This window comes from Lemur catta, chromosome 2 (assembly GCF_020740605.2).
Source record: "Lemur catta isolate mLemCat1 chromosome 2, mLemCat1.pri, whole genome shotgun sequence".
NCBI lineage: Eukaryota > Metazoa > Chordata > Mammalia > Primates > Lemuridae > Lemur > Lemur catta.
The window spans coordinates 3,556,794-3,583,852 of NC_059129.1; the positions used below are offsets into that span (position 1 = coordinate 3,556,794).

General features: G+C 55.3%; 2 protein-coding genes across 14 annotated transcripts; one reads left to right on the forward strand and one right to left on the reverse strand.

Annotated features, from left to right (window-relative positions):
• Window positions 1–93: 93 nt before the first annotated feature.
• Window positions 94–14,804, forward strand: DNAAF8 (dynein axonemal assembly factor 8). Of its 9 annotated transcripts, none has more exons than XM_045542492.1 (10): window positions 94–523; window positions 1,889–2,068; window positions 3,933–4,100; window positions 6,309–6,815; window positions 8,236–8,353; window positions 9,583–9,730; window positions 10,745–10,882; window positions 11,338–11,445; window positions 12,935–13,136; window positions 14,063–14,804. In XM_045542492.1, exons 2-10 carry the CDS (start codon window positions 1,940–1,942, stop codon window positions 14,228–14,230), a joined length of 1,686 nt encoding a protein of 561 aa, XP_045398448.1. In that variant the 5' UTR covers window positions 94–523; window positions 1,889–1,939; the 3' UTR covers window positions 14,231–14,804. The 9 variants fall into 9 exon arrangements, with proteins under 9 accessions (XP_045398448.1, XP_045398451.1, XP_045398449.1 ...); XM_045542495.1 differs by having other exon boundaries at window positions 3,933–4,079; XM_045542493.1 differs by having other exon boundaries at window positions 94–375.
• Window positions 14,805–15,565: 761 nt separating this feature from the next.
• ZNF500 (zinc finger protein 500) lies at window positions 15,566–24,413 on the reverse strand. 5 transcript variants are annotated; one of them, XM_045542508.1, is made up of 7 exons: window positions 24,269–24,413; window positions 23,072–23,594; window positions 21,861–21,980; window positions 20,958–21,141; window positions 20,705–20,772; window positions 19,514–19,625; window positions 15,566–17,487 (listed from the first exon to the last, which is right to left on the reverse strand). In XM_045542508.1, exons 2-7 carry the CDS (start codon window positions 23,498–23,500, stop codon window positions 16,754–16,756), a joined length of 1,647 nt encoding a protein of 548 aa, XP_045398464.1. In that variant the 5' UTR covers window positions 23,501–23,594; window positions 24,269–24,413; the 3' UTR covers window positions 15,566–16,753. The 5 variants fall into 5 exon arrangements, with proteins under 5 accessions (XP_045398464.1, XP_045398460.1, XP_045398461.1 ...); XM_045542504.1 differs by lacking the exon at window positions 24,269–24,413 and having other exon boundaries at window positions 23,072–24,215; XM_045542505.1 differs by lacking the exon at window positions 24,269–24,413 and having other exon boundaries at window positions 19,514–19,622; window positions 23,072–24,214.
• Between the last annotated feature and the right edge of the window lie 2,646 nt (window positions 24,414–27,059).

Genomic DNA, 27,059 nt, shown 5'->3' on the forward strand with positions numbered 1-27,059 from the left:
CCGCCGCCGCCGCGCTCCCTTGCCGGGCCACCGCCCCCAGGCCCCGCGCACGCACCCACGCCGCCACAGCGCCCGGCCCCCGCGGCCTGGCTGCCGCCCCGGAAGTAGTTATGGGAGGGCGCGGAGCACGCCGGGACGCTCGTAGGTCCACGCCGGGGCAGCTCCCGGGCGCCGTGGAATTCGCCCGTCCCGCACCCCGACCTTCCGGTCAGTTTGCCCAGCGCGCTGAGTGACGTCCGCGGTAGCCAATGAGCAGGGGATGTTCTCCCTGTTCCGCCCCCTCACTGGCAAGGGGAGCCAATCCTGTTGCAAGAGGGGCAGGACACGCCAAGTCCCGAAAGAGGAGCAGGGGAGAGCGGCCGGCGGCCCAGTAACGTAAGGTTCTGCTGAGGGGGATTTGAAGCGGGTGACGGCCTCAATAATCGCGCCGCGGCCCGAGCGGGCGAACGCGACTGGATTGGAGCGCTGGAGGCCGTTTATAGCTCTGGCAGGACCGCGCAGGGAATGGAGGCGGTGGCCCGCGGTGAGTGGCCAAGGGCCTGCCGCGGCTGCAGAGATAAATGTCAGGAGTTGGACGGGAGGGGGGAAAACAGAGGCTGGGCGTTGGGGAGAGGAAGGGCAGTAGGCTTTCCGGTTTCCCAGCTTTAAGTTTTAAAAGCACCACCCGGAAAGCCGTTGGCGTCTGGTTGCCATAACAACCGCTGCCGCCTAGCAGGCGAGGCGGGGCGGGGCCCTGGGGCGGGGCCAACGGGTTGCGGCCAGCACAGGGCCGGCAACAACGACCTCGCCTCCTGGAAGAGCAGAGCTCCTCAACTTGGTCTTCAGGACCCTTCACTGGCCGGTCCGTTTTCGCCACAGATGCCAGCAACTGACACCTTCCTTCAAACGTGTCGGGCATTTTTCACTCCTCTGAGCCACTGTACATGCACTTCCCTCTGCTGGTAATGCCTTTCCCTGCCCTATTGCCTTGTCCGCCTGAAGAACTGTCAGAGTCTCTGGTGGTCCCCTTCACCTCGGCGATTCTGCTGCCCTACGAAATACTGTCCCCTGAATTGCAGAACAGAGCCCCAGTTACAAAAAACATCCCCTGGTTGGTGTACCAGATGTGTCCCCACGGCACTTGCTCCCAGTTCAGGATGCACCAAGCATATGCCCTCGGTCCCCAAAGCCCCTGCTGCTGCCCTGCCTTGGAGTGAGGGGACCTGAGTGCAAAGCCAATGGCAGCGAGGACTGGGCCAAGGCGGGGCAGCACTGCTTCCCCATTTTATAGGCACCGTGGCCCTCAGGCTGTAAAGGCTCCGCAGTACCATCGCCCCGTATCCCGCAAGACCCCTAGCCCCTTTTAGACTCTGAGATACAAAGGTGGGGGCTGGTGCAGTGCCTGGGTATAAGGCGCTGAGGGTATAAGGTGAGTGGTGACTCCAAAATGCCTTTGTAAGGGGTAGGAAAGGATAGTGCGGCTGGAAATTCCCCCTAACTGATTCAGATTCTATCTTTGCTATTTACTAACCTCTCTGAGCCTACAAAATGGCGATAATAGTATTGTTATATGGGATATATTATATAATATCCATATATCATTATATATCATCTACATATATCATTCTACATATCTTCTACATGTGTGTATATCATACATCAATACATATATCTGTATATTATAGTATATACCATTATATACATGATACACAGGCTCTACTGTACCACACATACACACAGAGTGCCTGGCACTCAATTACAGGAGCTTGCAGAAGGAAGCTGGGGTAGGGGTCGAGGTCTGCCAGTCTGTTTTCACCTCCTACAGCTGGTAGAGGCTTGGAAAAGGCAGCCCTCCCTCTCCTGACCCTTGCTGTCTGGACTCCCCTACCTCACCCTGTGTGCTCCGCAGGGCTCCTTGGATGATGGCGCACTGAGAAGGCATCTGTGAGCCTAGACCCCCATGGCATCCAAAGACAAAAATGTGGCACCCTCACATGGCTCTGCTTGGACCTCCCAGGCGGGGCCCTGGGATGCCATCCTCCAGGCCGTCAAAGACCAGCTTCCGTCTCTGGACTCAGACTCCTCCTTGGTGAGCAGGAGTTTTCTTCCTGGGTGCAATTGTCCTTCCTTCCCATGACAGGAATGATGCTGACCAAGGGCAGCTTTGGAGTACTCTTCTCTGAAGACTTCTCCTGCTGACTTGTGGAGTTTGTTTTCATTTTATTTATTTATTTATTTATTTTTAAACATTTTTCTTTTCTTTTCTTTTTTTTTTTTTTTTTGAGACAGAGTCTCGCTCTGTTGCCCGGGCTAGAGTGCCATGGCGTCAAGCTCACAGCAACCTCAAACTCCTGGGCTTAAGCAATCCTTCTGCCTCAGCCTCCCAAGTAGCTGGAACTACAGGCATGTACCACCATGCCTGGCTAATTTTTTTCTATATATATTTTTAGCTGTCCAGATCATTTCTTTCTATTTTTTTTTTTAGTAGAGATGGGGGTCTTGCTCTTGCTCAGGCTGGTCTCGATGGAACTCCTGACCTCGAGTGATCCTCCCACCTTGGCCTCCTAAAGTGCTAGGATTACAGGCATGAGCCACTGTGCCCAGCCTTGTTTTCATTTTATTTTAAGTCATCTGAAGCTGGGCATGCTGGCTCACCCCTGTAATCCCAGCACTTTGGGAGGCTGAAGTGGGAGGATCAATTGAGGCCAAGAGTTTAAGACCAGCTCAGGCAGCATAGTGAAACCCCATCGCTACAAAAAATCAAACATCAGCTAGGTTGGTGGCACACACCTGTAGTCCCAGCTACTTGGTAGGCTGAGGCAGGAGGATCGTTTGAGACCAGGAGTTTGAGGCTGCAGCGAGCTATGATGGCACCACTGCACTCCAGCCTGTGTAACAGAGCGAGACCCTGTCTCTTAAAAAACCAAAATCAGCCAAAAAAAAAAAAAAAACAGCTGTGTTTTCTCGGTTCGTATTTCCTTTCTTTATCCTTTCTTCTGTGTTTATCATAATCTCTGGATGCACGTGTTGGCACTCAGCATCCTCAAGGACAATTTTGGTGGTGGTTCTGGCCCTGACTTAGAACTCAGCTTGGCTTGATGCTGCAGCCCTGCTCTCTCTGATCTGCTGTTGTGTTCTCAACTCTCTCTCGGGCCAGGACGGGGCCAGAACCACCACCCGGAGTGGTTACCCTTCCAGTGCATCGTGATAGGCCTCTGAGAGATTCTCCGGTCGTGGTTTGAGGTCACTGAGATGGCCCTTGAGGACACTCAGCACCAAGTCATATGTACACGTGTAAGACTGGACAGGGGCCACTTAGCACACAGGTTGGCCCTGGGTGTTTAGGGAAAGGACAAGAGTTTTAGAAGTCACAGGCCAGGTTTGGGTCCTGCCTGGGCACCTGCAACAGAGCTTCTGGGATCTCAGGGGTCATCCAGTGTCCAGCGAGGCTAAAGAGTACATAAGGCGACCCCGGTGCCTTAGTGCTCAGAGCATGTTCACATCTTCAGTCTCATTGTTGAGGTGAACAGGCGAGTATGAGTCCCACTGCCCTTTAGAGAGGCAGGCCCAGGCTCTACATTATTAAGTGACAGCTCAAATCATGGGGGAGGGGAGGGCTGGACTCTGCTCTTTGAGCTACCACTTCACTGCCCTGTTCATGCCATGCCAGGCATTAACGGAGCACCCGCTGTATTCAAGGCCTTAGGTGTGGCAAGTACTTGCAGAACAAGGAGCCCTGAACTCACCTCCACGAGGTGGTGCTGCCGAGTCCATTTCTAAATCCGCGGCAGGAAGCAGCGCATAGCAAGGCTCTGCGTGGCTCTCTCCAGATGTTCCTGAGCTGCAGGGCTGGGCAGGCTGGGCCAGAAGTGAGGGTGGGGAGGCGGGGAGGCCAGGGCCCTCCAGGCTCTGCCTGCTGCCCTGTAATCCGGAGCCCTCTCGTTTGTCCACAGTCCGACTGTGGGGAAGAGGAGCTGTTCATCTTCCAGCGAAACCAAACCACCCTGATCCCAGACCTGTCGGAGGAGCTGGCTGAAGACCCTGCCGAGGGCGATGCGTCCAGGACCTGGGTCACTGTGGCTGTAGGGTCCCCTCCTGAGGTCTGTGGGGCACAGAAGAGAGTATGTGTGTTCATGTCTCTCAGTAGACACTAAACAGCAGGGAGGGTCAAAATGGTTCAAACCACTGGTCTGGCATTTCTGTGACACTCAGTCCTCCTTTCTCCAAGTACAACCCAAGGTGTTCAGGTGCCCGACATCCAACCGCCATACACCTCCCTCTCCCAGGGAGCCCAGCACACTTAAGGCCAGTGAGGACTGGATCTTCTGTCTGATTCTCCCCCTGCTCTTCCTCTTATCCCTCCTGTCCTGTTTTCCACCATGGCACCCTGAATGGCTCTGGCCCTGGTCACAAATGCTTGGCATAAATGTCTGACTCTTGACCCAGCTGGCTCCCTGACTGCCTGGCTCCTCACTGGTATCCTGGGCACCTGGCGAGTAAACGGCAGCTCCCTAAACATTTGCTGAATTACTGAAGGCTACAGTGGGGATCGCAGGGAAGAAGGGGCTCCATTCCATAAATGCCTGAGCAAAGGCAAGAGCTGGCCACCCTGCGGGGAGGGGGAGGAGGAACACAGGAAACAATTAGAAAAGGAAATAGCACACTCTTCAGTTAGGGCTGTAGTGGGAGTAACTGCCAAAAGTCAGAGTGAATTTTCCATCTCTTGTCCCCCATTTCCCAGGTAAGACCAAGAACTCTACCTAACGTTAATGGCTTGATGCTTAAAATTAACTGCTGCCTTTATAAATAGAACCCATCTGTCAGCTTTCATCACCCGGCGGCCCCAACTGGTTAGACCAGTTCAGCTCTTCTTGATGTGGTTGTGGTTAAATGTCCTGTTCCCAATGAAAACACTGGAGGCTCTAACCCACTTCCAAAATGGGGGCCAGGCCGCTGGCTGTCGCTCCCCACTCCGGATTCCCCTGTCCTGCACAGCCTCTGCAGTTGCTTCAGGCAAGCTTTAGGACCTTCAGAAATGGTCACACCCTGCTTCTACAGCACATACATACAGGTGCCTGAAGTCAAAAGGCAGGACACCCTCCCAGCCCCACTGTCCTTGTAACACCTGAGAATTGTAAAGCATTAGGAGAAACAAAATTGAATTCCCTAAGGCAAAAAAGATGAAAAAAATTCTTATATGCTGATGTTTGGTAGCAGCACATTTACAATGCCAAAAAGTAGAAACCACCCAACTGTCCCTCAACTGATAAATGGATAAAGTAAACATGGTCTATCCATGCAAGGGATTATTATTCAGCCCTAAAAAGGAACAAAGAATTGATTTATGCTACAAAATTGGATAAACCTAGAAAACATACTGAGTGAAAGAAGCCAATCACAAAAGGACAAATATCGTATGACTCCATTGATGAAATACCTGGAATAGGCCAATCCAGAGACAGCAAGCAGATGGGCGGTTACCAGGCGCTGGGAGAGGAGGAATGAGGAGTGACTGCTGATGAGCACAGAGTTTTTACTGGGGCAAGGAAAAACTTTTTGGAAATAGATGGTGATTATTTCACAACATTTTGAATGTTATGAATGCCACTGAAGTGTACACTTTTTTTTTTTTATTAGAGACAGGGTCTTGCTCTGTCACCCAGGCTGGAATGTAGTGAGTGGTGCCATCACAGCTCAATGCAGTCTTGAACTCCTGGGCTCAAGAGATCCTCCCACCTCAGCCTCCCAAGTAGCTGAGACTACAGGTGCACACCGCCACTTCAAATTTTTTTTTTTAGAGATGTCTTCCTATGGTGCCCAGGCTGGTCAAGTGATCCTCCCACCTCAGCCTCCCAAAGTGCCAGGGTTACAGGCATGAGCCCCCTCACCTGGCCTGAACTGTATATTTAAAAATCGTTAAAATGTAGCCACGCCTATAATCCTAGCACTTTGGGAGGCCATGGCAGGAGTATCGCTTGAGCCCTGGAGTTTGAGACTAGCCTGGGCAATTTAGCAAGACCCCATCTGTACAAAGAACAAAAACCAAAAACCTTAGCCAGGCATGGTGGCGTGAGCCTGTAGTTCCAGCTACTTAGGAGGTACTAAGGCAGGAGGATCACTTGAACCCAGGAGTTGGAGGCTGCAGTGAGCTATGATGATGCCACTGCACTCTAGCCCCAATAACAGAGGGAAACCCTATCTCAAAAAATTAATTAATAAAAATGGTTAAAATGGAAAATTTTATGTTATACGCAAATTGTACTATGAAATAAAATTCCCTGAAGTATGTTTTTGAGGCTGCTAACTGAGGACACTTGTTCTCTCCATAGCCAGTTGTGGTGCCTGTGGAATTTGCTGCAGAACTCGGGAGTGGATGGAATGCAAGGACCAAGGATTCAGCCTCTCGGGAAGGAAGGGGCCTCGGTGGGCCTTTTGAGAGCAGTGGTGAGATCTGCTCTCTGCTTAGGATGGCCGAGGAGACCCCCAAGTGGCAGGAAGGCAACCTTGGGAACATGTCCTTCCACACCAGGGGATCCCAGAGTCCTCGCTGGGGCCTGCAGGGAGAAGCCACCCTCTCCCTGCATGAAGGAGAACCGAAGGCAGAGCCTATGAGCGCCACCTCACAAGGTGCTGCAGACCGCAGGGCCCTCCGCCAGGAGAGAAGGAAGCTGATAGAGAAGGACATACTCCACAAAGTGCCCTGGGGTGCCCAGGACCCCGCCTGCAGCAGCCACAGCGGGATGAGGGAGCTGCCCTGCCAGGCTGCACAGTCAGCCCGCAGCCCAGCGACGCCTCCAGAGGAGCCTCGGGCAGGACCACCAGTGCTCTCGCTCCAGGTAGGCGGCTCCCACTGTCCTGCTCCTCCTCAGGCCCGCGCCCTGCCGTGCACCCCGCGCCCTGCACCCTGTGCCCTGCCGTGCACCCTGCACCCTGCCGTGCAGCCACCTTCCAGTGCACTGGGCTAGAACCAGCTGGCTGTGGGACCGCAGGCCCAGGGTCCCAGGTCCACAGGCCGGTTGCACCTGTCTCAGTGGGCGGGGGTCCCGGTAGAGAACGCATCCTTGGGGAAGAGGTAATGAGACCAAGGAAGAACAAGCAGAACGCAGCCTTCTTTAAGAAGAGAGAAAAAGAATACTAACCCAGTCAGTGCACTGTAGATTAAACATATACAGCCGTACACAAACACAGGACCGGACCCTGTAAAGCGTAGTTCTCAGTGGTGAAGCCCCCATTCTCATAAACTTGTGAGTGCCAGTTACGGGTAGATTTAGGACGTTAATGAGGGAACCAGCAGGATGAAGAGCTGGTTTAATGAAATTATGAGAAACTGGAATTCCGTAAAACACGGGGGTAAAGGAAGGCATCAGAGATAAAATTGCTACATTATGTGTAAAATGGGTCAGTGTCCTGTAGGGCAACAAAACTGTTATCTTTGGGGTCATCTTGTCTGTAGGACAGAAAATGAAACCATCACAGGTTCTCAGTTTTACAAAGTTGGAAAGCAGGTGGGCCCTGGTCAATTGCACAGACCAAGTTACTTTCCCCCAGAAAAGGTGGGCAGGTTAGAAAATGCTCCAGGCATGATGCTGAAAGGCCACAAAGTTCTCCTGCTGCCTTATTTACAAATTTTGGATAATTTTTCTTAACAACTTAGAGAAATGTGGCACCGAGGTATACACAGAAGTCGTTTTCCTTACTGTTTAAATAAACCATTCTTTCCTTTCTCTGCTCGCCCCTAAAAACTTTTATTTTTCCTCACCTATAGAGCCGCAGAAGTTGAAAGGCCACATATAATAAATATGAGTCCTTGACTAACATCCTCCCTCCTCCTCATCACACCCACTGTGCCCCCCAAGCACTCTCTGCCAAGTCCTCCAGGGCTAGCACCTGCCCAGAACCACCTGTTTCTTGAAAGAGCACAGCTTTCTAACCTCCAAATATTTTGAGCTTGTATGAACCTAAATAGTTTTAAAACGATATAGCGTTTCTTTCTTCCAGGTCAAACAACATCTTTGTTCCAAAATCAAAAGTATTGACCCAAAAAAAGCATAGGGAGGAGGTGACAAGAAATGCAGGCCCCACCTTAGTGGAGGCCTCAGTCTGTAACAGCAAGGGCAGGTGAGCCCATTTGCAAACACATCTAAACCCCGGTTTCTGCCCCACAACATCCCATGACAGTCTCCGCTGGTCACAGCAGCTGGGAGGCAGACACTCGTGCCCGCGGCAGCCTCGTAACCTCTGGTTTAATTATTTCAGCAACTTGAAGAGTGGGATTTGGATTACATCCTCCAGAGTCTGGCAGGGCAAGAAGACAACCAGGAAAATCATGCACCTGGAACCACGTGGTTGGCAGCTGACTGCTGCCAAGTCCAAGGTCTGACCTTGAACACCAGAGCCCAAGTGAACCCCCACCGGCAGCTCCTTCCTGGCCCCTCAGTAACAGGAGCCTGTGGCCACGATCAGCCCTGCAGCCGCACGTGTCCTCTCTGCTTGCTCAGCCCCTTCCTGTCCCATACACGCATGTGCCAGTCCTTGAAAGACTTCCTTCATTCACTCAACACATATGTGATTGCCTGCTGTTCACCAGGCATGGGCCAGGTCCAGGGGACATAAGAGGGGCCTTCAGAGACAGTCCCTGCCCCGTGACCCACACCTCTTCCTCCTCCCCTTCCTCTTTCTTCCCGGGGGAAAGTCAGTCCTCCCTTTTGTGCACCTCCAGTCAGCTCCTGGGCACACTCCTGCTTCCACTTGACACCCCATTTAAAAAGGAAGGCTAAAGATGTCACCACTGTCACCGCACTTGTGGCTTTGCTCCCCAACCCCTCACCCCCCAGTCAGGCCTACAAAGGTGAGTGGAGGCAGGCCTGAGGCCCAGGAGCAAAGACAGATACGGGGTTTCTGCCTCCGATCCCAGAGCGAAGGCTCAGCCATGACTGACAGCCCCTGTGCTGCTTTAAACATAGTTTTGTTTGTTTACAATTCACACCCCCTATGGCAGGATGTGGAGAAACTGACTCCCCTGTAGGGAGTATGAGTGTGTGTAACTGGTACACCCTACGTAACCCTTTGATCCAGCTATGGCATTTCGACAATCTATCCTACACACTTAGCCTAGTGGGTAAAGATGTGTCTTCAAGGATGTTCATTGCAGTGTTGTTTAAAATGGTGAAAAATTGGAGACAGCCCACATTCAGTACAAATCCAGCTATGTCAGCTCTACCGCAGAATGCTCTGCAGCTCAGTGAGGGAATCTATGTTAACGTGGAAAGACGTAAAATATGAAATGAAAAAAGTTCAGTTAGAAAAATCTATAAAGGATGATCCTGTTGCTATAAAAAAAAAAGCGCACAGAACTGTTAATTTTGGTTACCTCTGACAAGTGGGACTGGGGCGTGAGGAGGCAGGACAGCCTTTCAATAGGAAGTCCCTCCTACTTCACCAGGCTCCCATGCCACAGTCCCTGCTGTGCCGGAGGTGGAGTCCTCAGCGAGTGCTGAGTCGTGAGAGCTGGGCTGGGGGCACGATACAGATGGCTCAAGCTGCCATAAGCCAAACTCGGCCGGGTCCCCACTGAGCTGCCTTCTCTCCTCTGGCTGTCCTCAGACCACAGTATGCCAAACGCCCAGGACAGGCTCATGGAACAGCTGGCCCTCCAGTGTGCCACGCAGCCCAGAGCCTCTGCCTCTGCCTCTGCCTGGAACTTGCCTGCGGACACACCCCAGGACACCAAGGAGCAGGAGGCTGGAAGCAGGTGGGACTTCTCAGTCACGGCCCTTTTCATCTCTTTAGAACTGGCCCATGGTCATGTGGCATTGATTTGGCTTACTGTGGGTGGGACACTTGATGTGCATCTTTTCATTTGATCTCAAGAATCTGGCCAGGCAGTTACTTCTATTAAGCCCATTTTAGAGATGGGGAAAGAGACTCAGAGAGGTTCACTCTTCCTGGACATAAATGGCAGAGCTGGGACTCCAGCCCCAAGGTGCCCGCTCTCTCCTCAAACCCTATGGGAATGCTCCCTTCACTACCCTCATGGCCTCTCTGGGAAAAGAAAGGTGGTCACGTGATCTTGCCTCTCTGGCCACAGTTGATTGGTCCAGCCCTGGGCATGTGACCTCAGCCAGGCCAATCAGAGCCTTTCCCTGGGATTTTCCAATCTCTGTGTAGGGAGGAAGGGCTATGGCAGCCACTCGTCCTGCCATCTGGAGAAAGGCAAACTAGAGGAGGCAGAGATGGAGATAGGAACCCCTGCCCCCCAACGCACTTTGGTTGTTCCACCCTTTTTAGGAATCTGAGAGCCAATGAATTCCCCTTTTCACCTGAGCTAGTTGCAGTGGATTTTTGTGCCTGGCAACCAAAAGCTCCTGATAGAAACGGCTGGACCCGCACTGTTCAGTAGCCATAGCCACACGTGGCCACTGAACACATGAAATGTGGCCAGTGTGACTGAGGAACCAGATTTATTTTACTGATTTGATTTGAATTAGCTTAAATGTAAATTTAAATAGCCACCCGTGGTAGGTGGCAACCATACTGGACAGCACAGATAAAGAGCATGCCAGTCATCACGGAAAGTTCCATTGGACAGCACTGGCCTAAATCTGGAGGGCTGATGAATAAAAGAGCAAACCCTCTGAGTGTGTTCCGACACACAATGGGCCCTCACCGGGTGGCAGCCACAGGCACAGTGACTGGACGAGCCCAGCACAGGTCACAGAGAAACCGCAGAGAAGTGACTTGACAGCCCCTGCTCTTCTCATCTCAGATCTGCTTCAAGGAAGCCGGGCGCCCAGGCCAAACAGGGCCAGAAGCCGGCTGAGGGCACAAGGCGCAGTACGGAGCCTCCCACCATCTTCATTGATCTGCGGCAGATAGAGCCACCAGCCCACCATTTCCTGGAGAGGTACAAGCAGTGACAAACCCTCCAGCAGATTTACCACTTTGCAAAGTTGCACAGTGGTCTCATGAGGCCTCTGGCAGTTCCTACTGGGAAGAAACAGGGACTTTGAAAAGCTTGGAACAATGCGCAGTTGAGAAGTGCTTTTAGCCCAGAACAGGGCCTGGCCACCAGTCCCACTTGGTCCCCTGCAGGGAGGGAAGAAGAGGGACAGAGGACAAACTTCCTCAGACTGAGCTCTATGCAAACTTTGTCTAGGCTGGAGCACATCGCCCTGCACCCTCCCTCACCACTTGGCTGGAAGTCCAGGGCCCTTTGGTTTCAGCTGCTGTGCTTTGGCTGGCGGCCACCCTCCTGCCTCAGGTCACCAGGGAGATCCAAGCACTCCAAGTCCTTGGTGGGAGTCAGGCCTGGCTGGGGCACTGGGGCACATCACCAACCCCATTTCCTCTCCTCCTCAGCTCCAGCTCCAGCTCCTCAGACAGCGAGGAGGAAGCGGAGGAGCCAGCGGCTTTGGGAGACCAGCATGGCCCAGCAGAGTGGGCAGCTCCTTCCTCCCAGGGCCCATGGTAACTGCAAAGGGGCCTCCCTTGGGGTGTCCCAACACTGCTCTCCTCAGCAGGCCCTGACCTGGCACATCTAACTGTGCTCTCAGCTCTGTGCCACGCTCCCTAAGGGCCATCACGCGCAGGCCTGGGGTGGGGGGCTAGGAGGTGGGGGAAGGTAGCCCGTGGGGGCCCATCTGGGGCCCAGCACCCTTCTCTCAGCCTGGCCTGCTGTGCCTTGGACACGGGGGACACCCTAGCTCACTCTCGAGGAGGGCTCAGTACATTTTCTTTCTGCAAATTAGCTCCTCAAATTGATTTTTCTCCCTGCTACTGATGGCAGTGGAAAGGAGGAGAAGGTGTAGTGAAGTGAGGGCTGCCAGCCAGAAGCAAACTGCTCGGGTGAATTAGTGAAATGTCAACTGCAGAGGCAGCCCAGGCGCGAGCTGTGAGGGAGGCCCTACGCTGTGGCCACAGGCAAGTCACGTGCTACGGCAGCGTCAGCAAGTGCAGAACTCACGCAGCTCGCCCTCCCCTTGGCATGCGACGAGGCCCTACGGCAGGGAAGGGGTGCAGGGTCACTGACGAGCACGTGCGGAGCCTCTGCGAGGGCTGGAGGCCGCCGCCTCTTCCTGAGCGTCTGGAGGGCCTGGGAACCGCTGCCGGCAGCACTCTAGCCTTCCTCTCTGCGTCTGGCCACAGTGCGACTTTTTCCCTCCCTTAGCTATGCCCCTTGGCAAGGCTATGCTTTCCTCAGGGCTGCGGAGTCGAGGTTAGTGTTAGCCGGGCAAGCTCCTTCTCCTGGTCCCTCGGCGATGGGCACCAGGACGTCTGTCCAGGCCAGGCCAGTTGAGCGCCTGCGATGTGAACCCCCGCTCTGCAGTCACACACCAGGGGCTCAAATCCAGGCTGCTCCCCTTGCTACCCAGGGAACTTCAGCAAATCACTCACCCTCGCCAAGGCTCTACGTCTTCACCTGGAAATGGGGACAGTTCTGGCACCTACCTTAGAGGATTCCAGAGTCAGGCGCAGAGTCTCCAGGACGTGGCAGCTATTTTGCTGGCCTGGGCTTTGAGATGACTAGAATTTTCCCTCCCATGCTGACTAGGAAATTAGCTCAACTCCACCGGAGAGTTCTTTCAATAAGAATGTCGCTGGTTCTCATTTCTTTCTAGAATTATCCATCAGTTGGTTTTAACCAACGGAAACCTAAACGCAGAGATGGAACTCAGAAAGGGTGGGTGGTGATGTTGTTAGAGTCGCCTTTCCTGTTGGGTGGGAGCCTCGGGGGACCCTGGAGCCACTCCTGGTGAGAGCTCTACCCTGTGTGGTAGGGTCTTGCTCAGCCACCACACCGAGCAGGGGAAGCCACAGGTGTCAGTTGTCACGCTGGCCTCCCACCGGATCCGGCAGTTGCCCGAATCACATCCTCTTTCTCCCGTTTCAGTGGCCAAGCACCCGGAGGGGCGGCCTCCACGGGGCTCTGGCTGAGTGTGGTTTCACTGTGTCGCAGGAACTGCACTGGGAAGAGCCAGCTGCTTCAGCAGCTCAGGGCCTTTCGGAAGGGGACGGCCCAGCCCCAGCTGCCCGCCAGCGAGGGCCCCAGCGGCCAGAGGGCTCAGGCCTGGGCAGACTCGGCCAGAGCGGGAACCGGGAGGAAGCAGCGTGTAAAGCTCTGGGCCGAGGGGCACAGCACCCAGGCCAGGCTCCCAGGAGTAAGTCCCCGGGCCCTGGGGGACGCTCTCGGGCCAGGAGCAGCCGGGGAGGCCCTGGTGCCCCCTCTGGGCCGACCGTAGATGCCTCAGTGAGCGGAATCTGAGGAGCAGGCTGCAGCGGTCTGGCTCCCCATCAACGCTGGGCCCTGGTGGTCCCCTGGGTCTCCATTGCGTCCACTGGCTGGTGCCGTTGAGAGACAGGGACCCTCAGACTGTGGGCCATTCCTCAGCCCCTGGTAGGATTCAGCCTCGCACTTATGAGCAAGGATCCAAATGCAGACTTGTACGTAGAGCAGGACAACTCTGGGAGACGCGGTGGCCTGACCTCAGTGTGACCGGAGGGGCTGCAGGACAGCAGCTTCTCACCTTTGTCCATTTCTGTATGTTTTTTCTTTAACAAGCATCTATTATTTCCATCATACAAGGTCTTTTTAAAAATAAAACATATTTAGAGAATTTCAGGGTTGAAAAAGACTTAAGCCTGATTTTCTGAGTCTCTGGATATCTGGTATTTTGTGCACTAAATTAAACGCACCACACACATGTGCACACAGACCTAACGGACTTTCTGAAAAAGCAGAACAATTGGAATCTGCTTCCTTTCATTACCCGAGAGAAAGGCACATGCAGGTTCTAGGGGCCTTCCAGGCCAAAGCGGTGTTGACCTTTACGAATCTAGACCAGATACTGGATGTCCCAACACCTGGAAACTGTCCTGTGTGGAATGGAGCAGTGGCCACGCCTGTTATAACGAGCAGGAGCTGGGGGCTGGCCGGTCCCCCCTCAACCAAGGCCTGGCCCCCACAGAACGCACCTGGTCTCCCTCCATCCTGTCACTCTGCAAGTATGACCCCCCAGCCCCCGTCTTTGAGTCCTTTTGTAACTGCTGTTATCAGCTCTGATCTGGCACCTTTGTTCTCCCCCAGCCTGTCTCCAGGATGCTTCGCCCACCTGCTCCACGGGACGTGCAGAGAAACCATCTCAGCTGGGGTCCCGCCATGGTGGGGGCACAGGCGGCACAGCAGGGCACTTGGCATTTGGGCGGGTGTTCCAGCGTTCAGCTGAGGGATCACTGCCAGCTGCCATGCCACTAAGCGTGGGCAAGGGTCTCTTCATATCGGCCCTGCCCGGCCTCAGCTGCAGGCAGCCAAGATCACGGCCACAGACTTCTGCTCTCCAGACCCCACCTGATCTGGCCACTGAAGACCCCCCACCAGCCCCACTCCTAACAATAAGGGGCATTTTCATAAGAAGCCAAATGCAAGGCAGCCTTCCACGAAGGCCACGGGAGGTCTGGAGGCCTCACCTGCAGGGCCTGGGGCCGGGCTGTCTCTGGGTGGTGCAGCCTGCTGAGACACACAGCAGCCTGGCAGCCTCCACTGCAGCGTCCAGCTAGCGACAGCAAAGGCTATTTTTTCTCTTTAACCCCATTTTCTCCCATCGCCCGTTTTGATGCCAGTAAGTTCACTTAGAATGTTTTACTAACAGTGAGAAAAAACACACTCTATGGATGAGCAGATCAGACAGGCTCTTATGTCTCACAGGACAGACAAAAGGTGGTTTTTCTTACCTTAGAAAAAGTTCGGCCAGATGTGGTAGCTCATGCCTGTAATCCTAGCACTTTTGGAGGCTGAGACAGGAGGATCACCTGAGGCCAGAAGTTCAAGACCAGCCTGGGCAACATAGTGAGACCCTGTCTCTTCAAAAAATAAAAAACAGTTAGGCATGGTGGTGTGGGTCTGTAGTCCCAGCAACTCTGGAGCCTGAGGCAGGAGGATCGCTTGAGCCCAGGACTGAGGCTGCAGTGAGTTATGATCCAGCCACTGCACTTCACCCTAGACGACAGAGTGAGACCCTATCTCAAAAAAAAAAACAAAAAAACAAAAAAACAAACAAACAAACCAAAACACAAAGTTCAATTCTGTCTGTGAATTACTGTCTCTGTCAAAGCAGGTCAGGGGTAGGAGAGGGCAGTGGGAGCTCAGACCTGGGTCCAAAGCTGGCTCTGCCCCTGGGCAGGGTTTTAATGCTCACAAACCTCATTTCCCTGCCCCACCTGCACCACGGCACACGCACCAACCTGGAACTCCCCAATCCACACAAGCCCTGAGATGACGGTGGCCTTGAGGCAGGCTGACGGGCAGCAGGCAGGGCCCACTGAGTCAGCGAGAGAGGCAGCAGCTCCTGCAGCCCTGGCAGGGTGGGGAAGCGGCCAAAGGGCTCCGGGGAGAAGCCCGCAAGGTGTGGCACAGCTGAGGGCAGGGACACTCCTTGGCCAGGGAGAGGGCAGCCGCCTCTAGCACTGGCCGGGCCGAGAGAGAAACACGCCTGGCTGCTCGTGAGGGCTCCCGAAGCTGACACAGAGGGCAAAAGCTGTCCCTACACTGCAGCCCCACTCGGCAGACACACAGGACAGGGCACACAGGGGCCGCGAGGACTCATGTTATTTATTAAGGGAATGGAGAAAGAGCAGGACTCACACCCCGGAACCTGGGTTGTGCTAAAAGTGAAAATATATACAGCAAATGGGCAACAAAATGGGATGGAGCACCACAGGCTGGGATGAGGGCCCAGGCCACCCAGTCATAAGGAGTGACCACACTGCCTGGATGGAACATTCCAGAACCCAGTGGTTTCAGCAACTGTGCCATGACTTCCATGATGACTGCCCCCACAGCCACCCACCCAGCCGTGGGCGTGCGGGTCAGAGAGGCCCACAGGCCAGAGAGAAGCTGGAAGGTGGAGAATTCTTACCTTAGAGAGAGAATGGGGGCAACCAAGGAGGGCCACGGCGGAAAGTAACCACTGAGGGCAGGAATGAGGGCAGCCTGGGGCCCCACCCTGGGGACAGCTGTCAGGCCCAGTGGAATCTCTGGGCTCCCTCCCTGTGGCGGAGGACAGGAAGCTGGGGTTCAGGGAGGTGTTCCCTGGCACCGCCCTCCTCTGAGCAGCCGTGACTCTGCCGAGGTGACTCCAGACTCAGCCCACTTCCCCGCCGACACCACTGCAATTCTGGAAAAGCCACACAGCCTGCGTTTGGAAGTCTGGCAAAGTGGAGGGGAAGGCTGGGGGGCATGACGTGGGGCATCAGCAGCCAGGGAGGCCCCCAAATTCACATCTACCCAGACCCTCAGAATGTGACCTTGTTTGGAAATCGGGTTTTTGCCCATGTAATTACTTAAGATGAGGGCAGAGTGGACTGGGGGCCCTAAATCCAGTGACTGGTGTCCCTACAAAACGAGGAGAGGACAGACAGGCACGCGGAGTCCCAGCTGCACGGGGCAGAAGCAGAGATGGAGGGAGGCGGCTACAGGCCACGGAACACCAGCGGACGGCAGAGCTGGGGACGTCCCCCTGGAGCAGCCCCACCTACACCCGCAGCGTGGCCTCCTGCCCGTGACAGCGCGTCTCTGCGCCGGAGCCTCCGCCTGCACTGCTCGTTCCGGCTGCCCCAGGACAGAGGTGCACCCCGACCCGTGCCCCTGCTCTGCGCCCACTTCCTCCCTCAGCCTGGCATCCGAAACGCCCCGCGGCCTGGCCCGCACGGGCCCAGAGTCCACTGTAGATGCCTTCAGGTCAGGGCTTCCGGCTCCGGGACAGAAGCGACGCTGGCAGCCTCACGAATTCTGTGACCGGGAACTTCTGACGAGGGTCCTGGGAGCGGAGCTGCGTGCGTGGTGGCCAGGCTCTGGCCCTGCGGCCTCCCGGGGCCACGGTGGGACACACTCCCCAGCGTGGGTCCGCTGGTGCTTGTGGAGGTCGGTGCCTCGGCGGAAGCCCCTGCCGCAGGCCGGGCACACATAGGGCCTCTCGCCCGTGTGCGTCCTGCGGTGCGCGCTGAAGTGGGAGCTGTTGTTGAAGCGCTTCCCGCACTGAGCGCACTCGTACGGCCGCTCGCCCGTGTGCGTCCTGCGGTGGATGACCAGGCTGGAGCTCTGGCTGAAGCGCTTCCCGCACTCAGGGCACGGGTAGGGCTTCTCGCCTGTGTGGACCCTCTGGTGCGTGCTGAAGTTGGAGCGGTCGCTGAAGCCCTTCCCGCAGACCGGACACTTGTAGGGCCGCTCCCCGGTGTGCGTGCGCTGGTGCTTGGTCAGGTGGGACGTTTTACTGAAGCCTTTGCCACATTCGGGGCACGTGTACGGCTTGTCAGGCCCACGGGGCCCTCCTTTCTCTGGTGAGGGGCAGCCTCTCGGCTGCTCAGGCCTGGCCGAGCCCCTGCCTGGGGCCGGCCCCTGCCCCGGGAGCGGGCGGCCAGGGCCCTGGCACCGTGTCGACAGCACTCGGTACCACTCCATTCTCACCGGCGTGCCCTCCCTGGTGGAGTCACCATCCTCCGACTGGATCCCAAGCCCTGAGACAGAGAAGGAACAGTCCCTGAGGAAAAGGGAGACATTTCTAATAAAAGAGGAGGTGAGCCTGGCCGTCAGGGGCGCACGCCTGTAATCCCACAGTCTGGGAGGCCGAGGCGGGAGGATCTCTTGAGCCCAGGAGTTGGAGACCAGCCTGGGAAACACAGCAACACCCACCTCTACAAAAAACAGAAAAACTAGCCAGGCATGGCGGTGCGTACCTGTAGGCCCAGCTACTTGGGAGGCTGAGGCAGGAGGATCACTTGAGCCCAGAGTTCGAGGCTGTAGTGCGCTGTGATGGCACCTATGCACTCCAGCCTCGGTGACAGAGTGAGATCCTGTCTCTAAAATTTTTTTTTTTTTTTTTTTAAAGGAGGATAAAGGCCAGGCAGAGCTCTTCAAATTCGCCTTCAGAACACTTGGCAGGGAAGTGTCAGACAGAGTCCTGACACGAGATACTAAAACCACGCACTGCTCTAACCCCAAGGGTTTAGACCCATCCTCGCAATGGGTCAGTGCTGTCACCGTCCCCGTCTCGCAGGTGAGGGAGCTGAGGCCCAGAAGATTAAGGAACTTAGAGTCACTGGGCTGTAACCTCTAAGTGTGGGGTTCTCGGGTGGGGTGGGGGGCAACGTCTAGCGACATTTTTGCCATGACTGAGGAGGGGGCTGTCACTGGCCTCTAGTGGCAGGAGCCTGGGGCTGCTGGAAAACATCCCGCAGTGCGCGAGGGTCCCCGCAACGGAGGAGGTGCAGGTGCAGACACCCACAGCACTCAGGCGGACAACTCTGCTCCAGGCTGTCCTGGCTGCAGGACCACCAGGTCCCAGAGGCCTCGCTCGCCGTATACCCTGGGCAGTCGGAGACCCCTTCACAGATCCAGGTTCAGGAGCCACCAGAGTGGTAACAGGAGCACAGAGAGACGATGCTGGACTGGCGCAGCTGGCCCTTTCCAGGCTGTGTGACTGTGGGCAACGACTCGACTTCTCTGCTGCGCATCTGCAGCCAAGGCTAATGCCACCTGGGACCTCGTGGCACAAAGCACACTGGGGTGCCCAGGGCCGGGGGACAGACGCCCTCTAAGCAGTCCCGAGAGGAGCTCTGTGCCCACAGCAGGGGAGAGGCAGAAGCTTCCTTCACCCTTGGAAAGTCCACTTTAGGCCCGTTCCACCCCAGACCTTCCAGGCAGGCCCTTCTTACCCTCCCAGACTTCCAGAAAGCCACGCGTGGGCCTGGCGCTGACTAAGCCTCAATTTGAGACAGTGTCTCCCTCTGTGGCTGGAGTGTAGTGGCGTCATCACAGCTCACTGCAACCTCAAATTCCTGGGCTCAGGCGATCCTCCCGCCTGGGCTTCCCACAGTGCTGAGATTACAGGTGTTGAGCCACCGCGTCCGGCCACTTCTGTAAAACTAAGATGGGGATGGAACCACCTCACTGGCCTACTGTAGGAATTTTTTGAAAAGAACTGAGTCTGGCAGTTCCTCAAAAAGTTAGACGTAGAGTCATTGTGTGACCCAGCACTTCCACCCTAGGCATGTACCCAGAGAACTGAAAACACTCAGACGAAATCTCACACAGGAACGTGCACAGCAGCGCCACTCACAACAGCCAAAGACTAGAAACGACCCATGTCCACCAACAGATGAGGGGATGAACAAAGCATGGTCTGTTCACACGACGGAACACTACCTGGACATAAAAATGAATGAAGTGCTGACTTATGCCACCGCACGGGTGAACCGTGAACACATGCTGAGTTAGAGAAGCCCGTCACAAAAGCACAGATATCGCAGATGCCATTTATATGAAATGTCCAGACAGAAGCGCAGACAGAAGCAGGACCAATGCGCGGGTGGTGGGGGTGGAAGAACAGGACCCCAAGGCAACTCTGGGCCTCTGCCTGCATCGTGGCCGTGTGTGGCCACACTGCCCCTGCAGCTGGGACACTGGCCACTGGCAGCCCTGGCTTTGCAGGCTGGGCTTCAACACACCCCCGGCAGACACGGTCTCCTGGTCTCCTGCACATACCCTCATTCTCCGGCAGCACGTCCCAGCTGTGGTGCCGCTGAGCTGTGTCCAGGCATTCCTGCTCCTCTGTGGACAGGTACACGGCCACATCCTCCAAGGTCCCCGGTGCCTGCTGGGATGCACTCCCATCAGTCCCGGCCCTGAGCCAGTGGCCCGGCGTGCTGCAGCCCTCACTGTCCCTCCAGGCTGGGGCCAGGCCTGGTGGGACACCCGTCCTTTCCACTTTTCCTGCCACCTCCCAGGCCCTCTCCGGCCCCCCACTCGGCAGTCCAAATACCGCTATCTGCCTCCCCTCCCTGAGCCCAGACTGGACCTGCTCCAGGGGATAATACTGCTGTGCCGTGCTGTCCCCACGGCTGCAGGGCTGGGAGGCCACCATGGAAGGGACAGGTCTGCCACACAGAGCAGCTGATCCACTGTGTGCCCAGCCACTGAGGCCCACACTCCATGGGGAGAAGACATAGCGTCCCCTGTCCCTGTTCCAGCCAGTTCTGGAACCCAAACAGGGCAAAGTGGGGACTTTAGGAAGCCTCTAGGCCCGTGGCTCCAAATCCAGCACCAGACTTACCCGGGAGCACAGTTGAAAAATAAGCAAATGACACCCAGAGCAGGCAGATCAGCACAGACAGGAAGTAGATTAGTGGTCGCCTAGCTCGGCGGGTTGGGGAGAAATGGGGAGTGAATGCACATGGGCCCAGGACGATTCATGGGTGATAAAAACGTCCTGAAATTGTGGTGATGGCTGCAGAACTCTCTAAGTAAACTAAAGACTATACACTTTAAATGGGTGAGTTGTACGGTATGTGAATTGTAGCCCAATACAGCTGGATTTAAAAACCCAGCAAGCAAGCAAAGGAGGCTCCCGCTCCAGACCAAGGTGTGGGAGGAGTCTGTATCCTACCCAGGGTCCCGAGAGAGTCTAGTGCCCCGTGTGGTTGGAGGTCACTGCCCCACCTCACTGCTGGACCCCAGAACCTTCCAGGGCACTGTGATACTCAGATGGCATCTGCAGAGAAGGCAAGGACTCCCAGGAGGCCAGGATTGGGGCAAAACAGGGGAAATTCCAGGGGGAGCTCCTCTGCCATACAAAGCCCTGGCCACAGGGAGAGAAGTGCCCCCTAAGCAGGGAGTATGACACATGGAGGTCAGGCTGGACACAAGGACGCTGCAGACCAGGACTGCCCCGCTCACCTGGGACCAGGCGGAAAGGAAGGACGAGGCTGACGTCACCATCTCCTGGCCCCGGGAGGCTGCTGGGCCTGGGGAGGAGCTGAGCGTCATGGCGGAGCCCCACAGCACAACCACCCCGCCCTGCACACGTGGGGGCAGCACAGGCCCAGACAGCCCCCTGCCCAAGCTCAGCGCCTGGCTGGAGAGCCTGCGACCACACCCAGGCGGGCCCCTCCCCCGCGCCACTTCTGTCCTCCAGAAAGGCGCTACTCACCCCTCTTGGGCCACAGCAGGGAGCCCCTTTTTGGCCTATAGCTCAGGGGGGCTGGGTGCTGCTGGCTGGAGCACTGAGCCTCTTCCTCCAGGGACAGCGCCTCTGGCTGAGCTTCTGTCTGGCATTTGGAGGACTGTTCCCCTGTCTCCAGGGGCACCACGTCGTCAGAAAGCACCTCTGAGCCCTGCATGCAGACAGAGATCTGCTCACTGGCCCCCAGAAAGGCAGAAGGAAAACCCCAACAGGGTCCCCAACCCCTCATCTCAGGCACCTCAGCCAGTGCCCCATCCCCAAGGCTGCCTGCAGACTCGCTCCCTGTGCCCAGCTCTCATGCAGTCCTTCCTCTAGCCAGCGCCCAGCCTGGGCAAAGGGCAGCCTGCTCAACCCCACAGCCTCTCCCTGTCACATCATGTCACTGTCACATTCTTACCCTCTGCTCCTTGGTGCTCCCAACAGACCCTGGGCCTCATCAGTCTCAGCCTCATTTCAGAAGTTAACATTATTGCATTTGCTAGATTTTCTGAAATCATCTACAGGTACTCTGAGATGATCTATGTCTGCATCACAGAACAGCTGACTTGGATGAAATTGGGTCTCAGGACTGAGCTCTGTAACAGTACTTGGGAAAAGAGACATCCCCAGGGAACTGCAAAACCAGTGCCGGGGACCCCTGCCTCAGGCTTCCTCTCGCCCAGCACTGCCGACCTCTAAAAGGGGACAGTCCCCTCAGAGAGTGGGGCCTGCCCCTCTCTGCTCAGTGACAGCCGTGCAGAGATGGTGGTGCACACAGTGACAGAAGAAGCCATGCCAGAGACCCCAAGCCCCAAAGTCGGAGACACCAAGAAAGAGGCTGCTGGGAAGGGATCCTGCGTCCTGGGCTGCCAAGACGGCAGGGTTTGCTACCACAGTCGGCTGACGGTGTGCTCCAGTCTTAGGGGATGTGTCTGTCCTGCTGGCTGCAAGAGAACCACAGTGTGGGGCCAAGGGCACTGCCACAGGGAGGAAGGGGACCTGAAAAATGAACTGTGACAACAGGTGGCAGGATTTTTCTTTTTCTTTTAATTGGCACATGACTAGGGTGAAAGGACTTTTCACTTTTAATTTCAAGGAGTTTAGTGACTAAAACTAAACTAGGAACAATCTGTGTAAGGCTTCCCACCCTCCTCCAAATGTCATCGCAAGGAGCTGCAGTGTGCTCTAGAGAGGCGCTGTCTATAGAGCTTTCTGCGCTGATGGAAGTGTCCTGTCTGTGCTGCCCAGTACAGTAGCCACTAGCCACATGTGACAACCGAGCCCTTGAAAGGCCAGTGTGACGTTTTTGGGATTTTTTGAAGACAGGGTCTCACTGTGTCATCCAAGCTATAGCACAGTGGCACAATCATGGCTCACTTCAGCCTCAAACTCCTGGACTAAAGTGATCCTCCTGCCTCAGCTGCCTGAGTAGCTAGGACTTCAGGCACATGCCACCAACCCTGGCTAATCTTTCTTTTTTTTTTTTTTTAGAGATGGTGTCTCGCTATGTTGCCCATGCTGGTCTCAAACTCCTGACCTCCCAAAGTACTGGGATTACGAGCATAAAATACCATGCCCAGACTACATTTTAAATTTTACATAGCTATAATTTAAAAAGTGACATGTGGCTGGCTGCTACCATTTTGGGCAGCACATCTCTAGAGAAACTGGGGAACCTGTTAGGGGTCTAACCAGGGGGCCCCCCTCCCAACCAGCCCCTGATCTTTCTTCCTGGTGTTCTTCCCTCTTTTGGGGTCACTTCAACTCCCAAAGCCCTGCCTTGGAATGTGTCAGACCTCCCTCCCATCACAGCTTGTTTGGTCTGTGCTGTGATGGTATTAACCAACCAACCCACACTTGCTTATAAAGGGCCCGTGTGGCTGTATGTGGTTAATCAGAGGGTGGACACCCACTGGCCAAGGCTGAGAAACATTTTACAGCTGCCTTCTTCAATTCACAGCCTCCAGGCGGCCACCCAATGCCCAAGGCTGGCTGAGGTTCCAGACCCAAGGAATTGCCAGTTGTAGACCTCAGCAGCAGGGCCCTGAGGACAGCAGGGGCCCCGTTTCCTCACCTCAGGGTTAAAATGCCCCCCACCTCACCCGCTGCCTCTGTTTCCTGGGCTCCTGCTGCAGCCCCTCCACGAGGACCACGGCCTCCTCACCACTCTCCGGCTGCTGCTCACGCACCAGGGCCTGGATCTCCCCTGGCAGCACCATCAGGAACTGCTCCAGCACCAGCAGCTCCAAGATCTGCTCTTTGGTGCGCAGCTCAGGCCGCAGCCAGCGACAGCAAAGCTCCCAGAGGCGGCTCAGGGCCTCCCGGGGCCCAGCCACCTCCTGGTAGCAGAAGAGTCGGAAAAGCTGGCGGAAAGTCTCGGGGCTGGGGTCTTCCACTTCCAGGGAGGGCTCCTCTTCCCAGCAGAAGTCCTCCTCCACCTTCACGATCAGGATCTCATCCTGCTCCAGGTCCTGCTCTTCCAGGTCCTGCTCCTGGGGTGGCAGAGGCTGGAGTCCAGGGGCAGTGGCCATTGTTCCCAGCAGGCCTTGCTCCTTCTCCCTGAAGTCAAACTTGTCACTCCCTATGTCTCTGGCCAGACACAGGAAAAGACGTTTTTTCAGGGCTCTGTGGAGAGATGATGAAATCACTTGGAGTGTAGCACTGGGGCTGGATAAGCCATCGGCATCTGTAAGCCCCTGCCAGCCCCTGCCCTGGTTCCAGGGCCAACTCATCTTCATTGGCAAAAGGAAAAGGGTTGAAGAACAAACCCATCTTTGCTACTAACCCCCTGCTAATTCTCGGGCAAATTACTTAATTACTCTCTGCGCTTGTTTCCTCACTGGAAAAACAGAGATGATAACACGGTCTACACACACGTTGCTGCTCGGACTAAAAGGGATGTTTGGGAAGGGTTCAGCGCAGTGCTGGGACGTGGTCAGAGCTCGAGAAACGTTATTTTCCATCATACAGCTGGCCCTTCGTGGAAGGTCCCTTTGGAAATCTGATGAAAACCAGGGCCCAGGAAGATGCAGATTCTGCCCCAACTTGACCCCATGTCCGAGTTTAGCGAGGCCCCGCAACTCCTCCGCGGCCCTGCCGCGTACAGCGAGTGGATGGCCACCTCGGGTCCTCCAGCTCCAGGTCCCGAGGGTTGGGACCCCCGGCCGGGCTGCTTTGTCGTCTCCTCCCCTCAGGTGGAGCATGAGCGGTGCCGGAGGCCGCGGCGCAAACTCGGGCGCCGGCGCGGGCCGCGGAATAGAAGCTTAAGCCGGGACCCGCGCCCCCACGCCCGCACTCACCGGCAGCGCTGCGGGCCGTGCGGAGCTCGGGGCGCGACCGGAGCAGCGGGCCAGGACCGAGCTGCGGGGCGGGCGCGAGGCGCACTGCGAGCCTGCCGGCCCTGGACGCCGACCCGGGCGCACAAAAACCCAGCCCCGTGGCGGAACGAGGCCGTGCGGGCGGGGCCGCGCGAGGCATCGTGGGTAACGCGGTCCTCGCGCTATTGGCCGAGAGGGGCGTGCGAACAAGGCCGTGTGGGCGGGGCCTCGATAGGCACTTTGGGTAACGTAGTCCTTGAAGGGACGCATTGTGGGTAACGTAGTCCCGCACCTTCAGTAAGCATGCGCGCGAGAGCTGGGAGCCTCAGCAACCTCTGGACCACTGTTCTCGCCTCCCTTCCGCGTCTGTCCTTCCCTGGCCTGAAAGAGTCCGCGGTGGAGGGGACCCTGGAATTTTACTTGTCTGCTTACATAGTACTTTCTTCTAGGCACTGTTTTAGGCGCTTTGCAATTATTAACTTGGGTCATCTTTGAAAGAGCCCTAACTGATAGGTGGCCTATCTGTACCTAACCAATAGGTACTGTTATCCCTGTTTCATAGATGGGGAAACGGGCACACCCCAAGATGACACGCAGCTAGTAAGCAGCAGAGTTGGGGTGAGGTTGGTTCCCAGGCCGCTGTCTTAGTTCAATCCCTTAATCTTAGGCACTGGGAAAAGAAGACCCGAAAGTTATTTGCTTAGGTTGTTTTGATTATTAATTGCTTATTTCTTGCACTTGTTAATCTAGTCAACAACTCTGTATTAGGCTTCACTTTGTGCCAAGTAGGCTGCATGAACGGGAAGTGAACTAGGTGTCATTGTGGAGCCCGGGGGAAGTGGTTGAGAGTACCCATAACATGACCATTGACATAATGACCAGGGGACTCCTGGGTCCTTTAGCTCTGGCCATCCAGAGACCTAATGTGTTACATCTCCTCCCCAACCTCACCGCCATGGCTGGCTGGGGACAAACCAGTCTCCTGCCATGGACACGTCTTTCTCTGGTTTCTTCTCCTTTCTGTTCTTCCACTCCTACTGTTCATTCTTTCTCATGTTTCATTTTTTTTTCCAGCATCCGATGTACAGGTTTTATTGTGAGCACACCAGGCAGGCTGGACAAGACACTGGCTGCCCACTGCTGATTTCTGGAGACTGCCCCTCCCAGAGTGGGAGGCATTTGTAAAGGCAGATGCTAGATTTAGGGACTGCCCCAGGACCCCACAGCCTTGTGGTGGGACCTGAAGATAGGAAGGACCCTGGGTGCCTCAGTTTCTCCTTACAACGTGGGGGCCGCTGGTCAGGAAAGCTTCAATCTTGGAGTGAACGATCTCTAGTTGTGGGTGTGTTGCTGGGATCTGGTGCCCGTAGCAATTTCCCAACACCTAAATGACTGAGAGCCAACAATTCAATACAAGTCAAATACTTCAGCTAATTTGACTAAATTATGTACGAGCATCACCACAGAGCTACAATGCCCCCCAAAAGTGGTATGTAATGGGTGTTTTAGTACACTTTTCAGAAGGCTTCTGTGAGCTAATAATAAAAGCTAATGTTTTTAAAGCACTTCCTAAGTACACAGAACTGTGTTTTTACTGTGCTACTTTAATCTTCATGATGACTCTCTCCAGTACACGTCATTGTGACCCACAATCTAGATGAATGAACTGAAGCTCAGAGAGGTGTAGAGCTTTGCCCAAGGCCACACAGCTAGAAAAGAGGAAGAGCTGAGACCAAATCAGGAAGTCCCCGCCTGAGTCTGTGTGCATGACCACGCCCCTAGAGGCCAGCTTCAACACTGGGCAGGTAATCAGAGCTCTGCTTTGGAGTAGACATCCAAATTGTTTCTCAGAAGACTCTGGTTCTGTCCCAAGACCCTCTTTAGAGTGGCCATCCACTTGGGCACAGTGCCCCCTCTGCCCACACAGGGGGCAGATCTGTTTGGCACTTAGTAGGTGCTCAGTAAATATTTGCATAATGGTTGGTAAATAAATGAATGAATGAAATTTGTTCATCAGCCACTCAGCCAGGCTCATGCTAGAAGTACTGCACTGATTCTGCTGCCCAACCTTATCAGAAACTTAATTTTGACAATGATGCTTATGCTAGATTGTCCATGTGGCATCTGTTCCTTTTTTTTTTTTTTATAGATAGGGTCTTGCTTTGTTGCCCAGGCTGGTCTCCAACTCTTGGCTTCAAGTGATCCTCCTGCCTTGGCCTCCCAAATTCCTAGGATTACTGGTGTAAGCCACCACGCCTAGCCAAGGACGCTGCTAAACATCCATCAGTGCATAGGACAGCCCCCCACAACAAAGAATGATCTAGCCCAAAATGCCAATAAGTGCTGAGATTAAATTAGCTGGACGTGGTTGCAGGCACCTGTAGTCCCAGCTACTTAGGAGGCTGAGATGGAAGGATCACTTGAGCCCAGAAGTTCAAGGTTACAGTGAGCTATGATCATGCCACCATACTCCAGAGGCGTGGGTGACAGAGCAAGATCCTGATGGCTGAAGTTGAGAAACCCTGGTCCATCTGTAAGATCCATTCCTAGAAATGCAGTTGCTGCGCCAAAGGACGTGTGCTTTTGAAATGTGGCAGACGTTGCCTATTGCCGAGCCCTAGGGCTAAGCTTAGGAATGTGCTGTGACGTAGGATAGTGTCTCACCCTCTGTGTAGCAACATGCCAACTCTGGCATGTTAGTCATGGGTGGTGTGTGTCCCCATGGGCCCTGGGATCTACCCGGGCTGGGAGTCAGCCTGGGGTGGGGGCGGAG

Coding starts and splice junctions, on each gene's coding strand:
- DNAAF8 (XM_045542492.1), top strand. CDS start 1,940: ATGGCATCCAAAGACAAAAATGTGGCACCCTCACATGGCTCTGCTTGG. Junction 2,069..3,932: donor TGGACTCAGACTCCTCCTTG/GTGAGCAGGAGT, acceptor GTTTGTCCACAG/TCCGACTGTGGGGAAGAGGA. Junction 10,883..11,337: donor GCCCACCATTTCCTGGAGAG/GTACAAGCAGTG, acceptor TCTCCTCCTCAG/CTCCAGCTCCAGCTCCTCAG.
- ZNF500 (XM_045542504.1), bottom strand. CDS start 23,707: ATGAAGATGAGTTGGCCCTGGAACCAGGGCAGGGGCTGGCAGGGGCTT. Junction 19,626..20,704: donor TCCTTTCCGCCTGGTCCCAG/GTGAGCGGGGCA, acceptor AGTGCATCCCAG/CAGGCACCGGGGACCTTGGA. Junction 17,488..19,513: donor CGTGCTGCCGGAGAATGAGG/GTATGTGCAGGA, acceptor TCTCTGTCTCAG/GGCTTGGGATCCAGTCGGAG.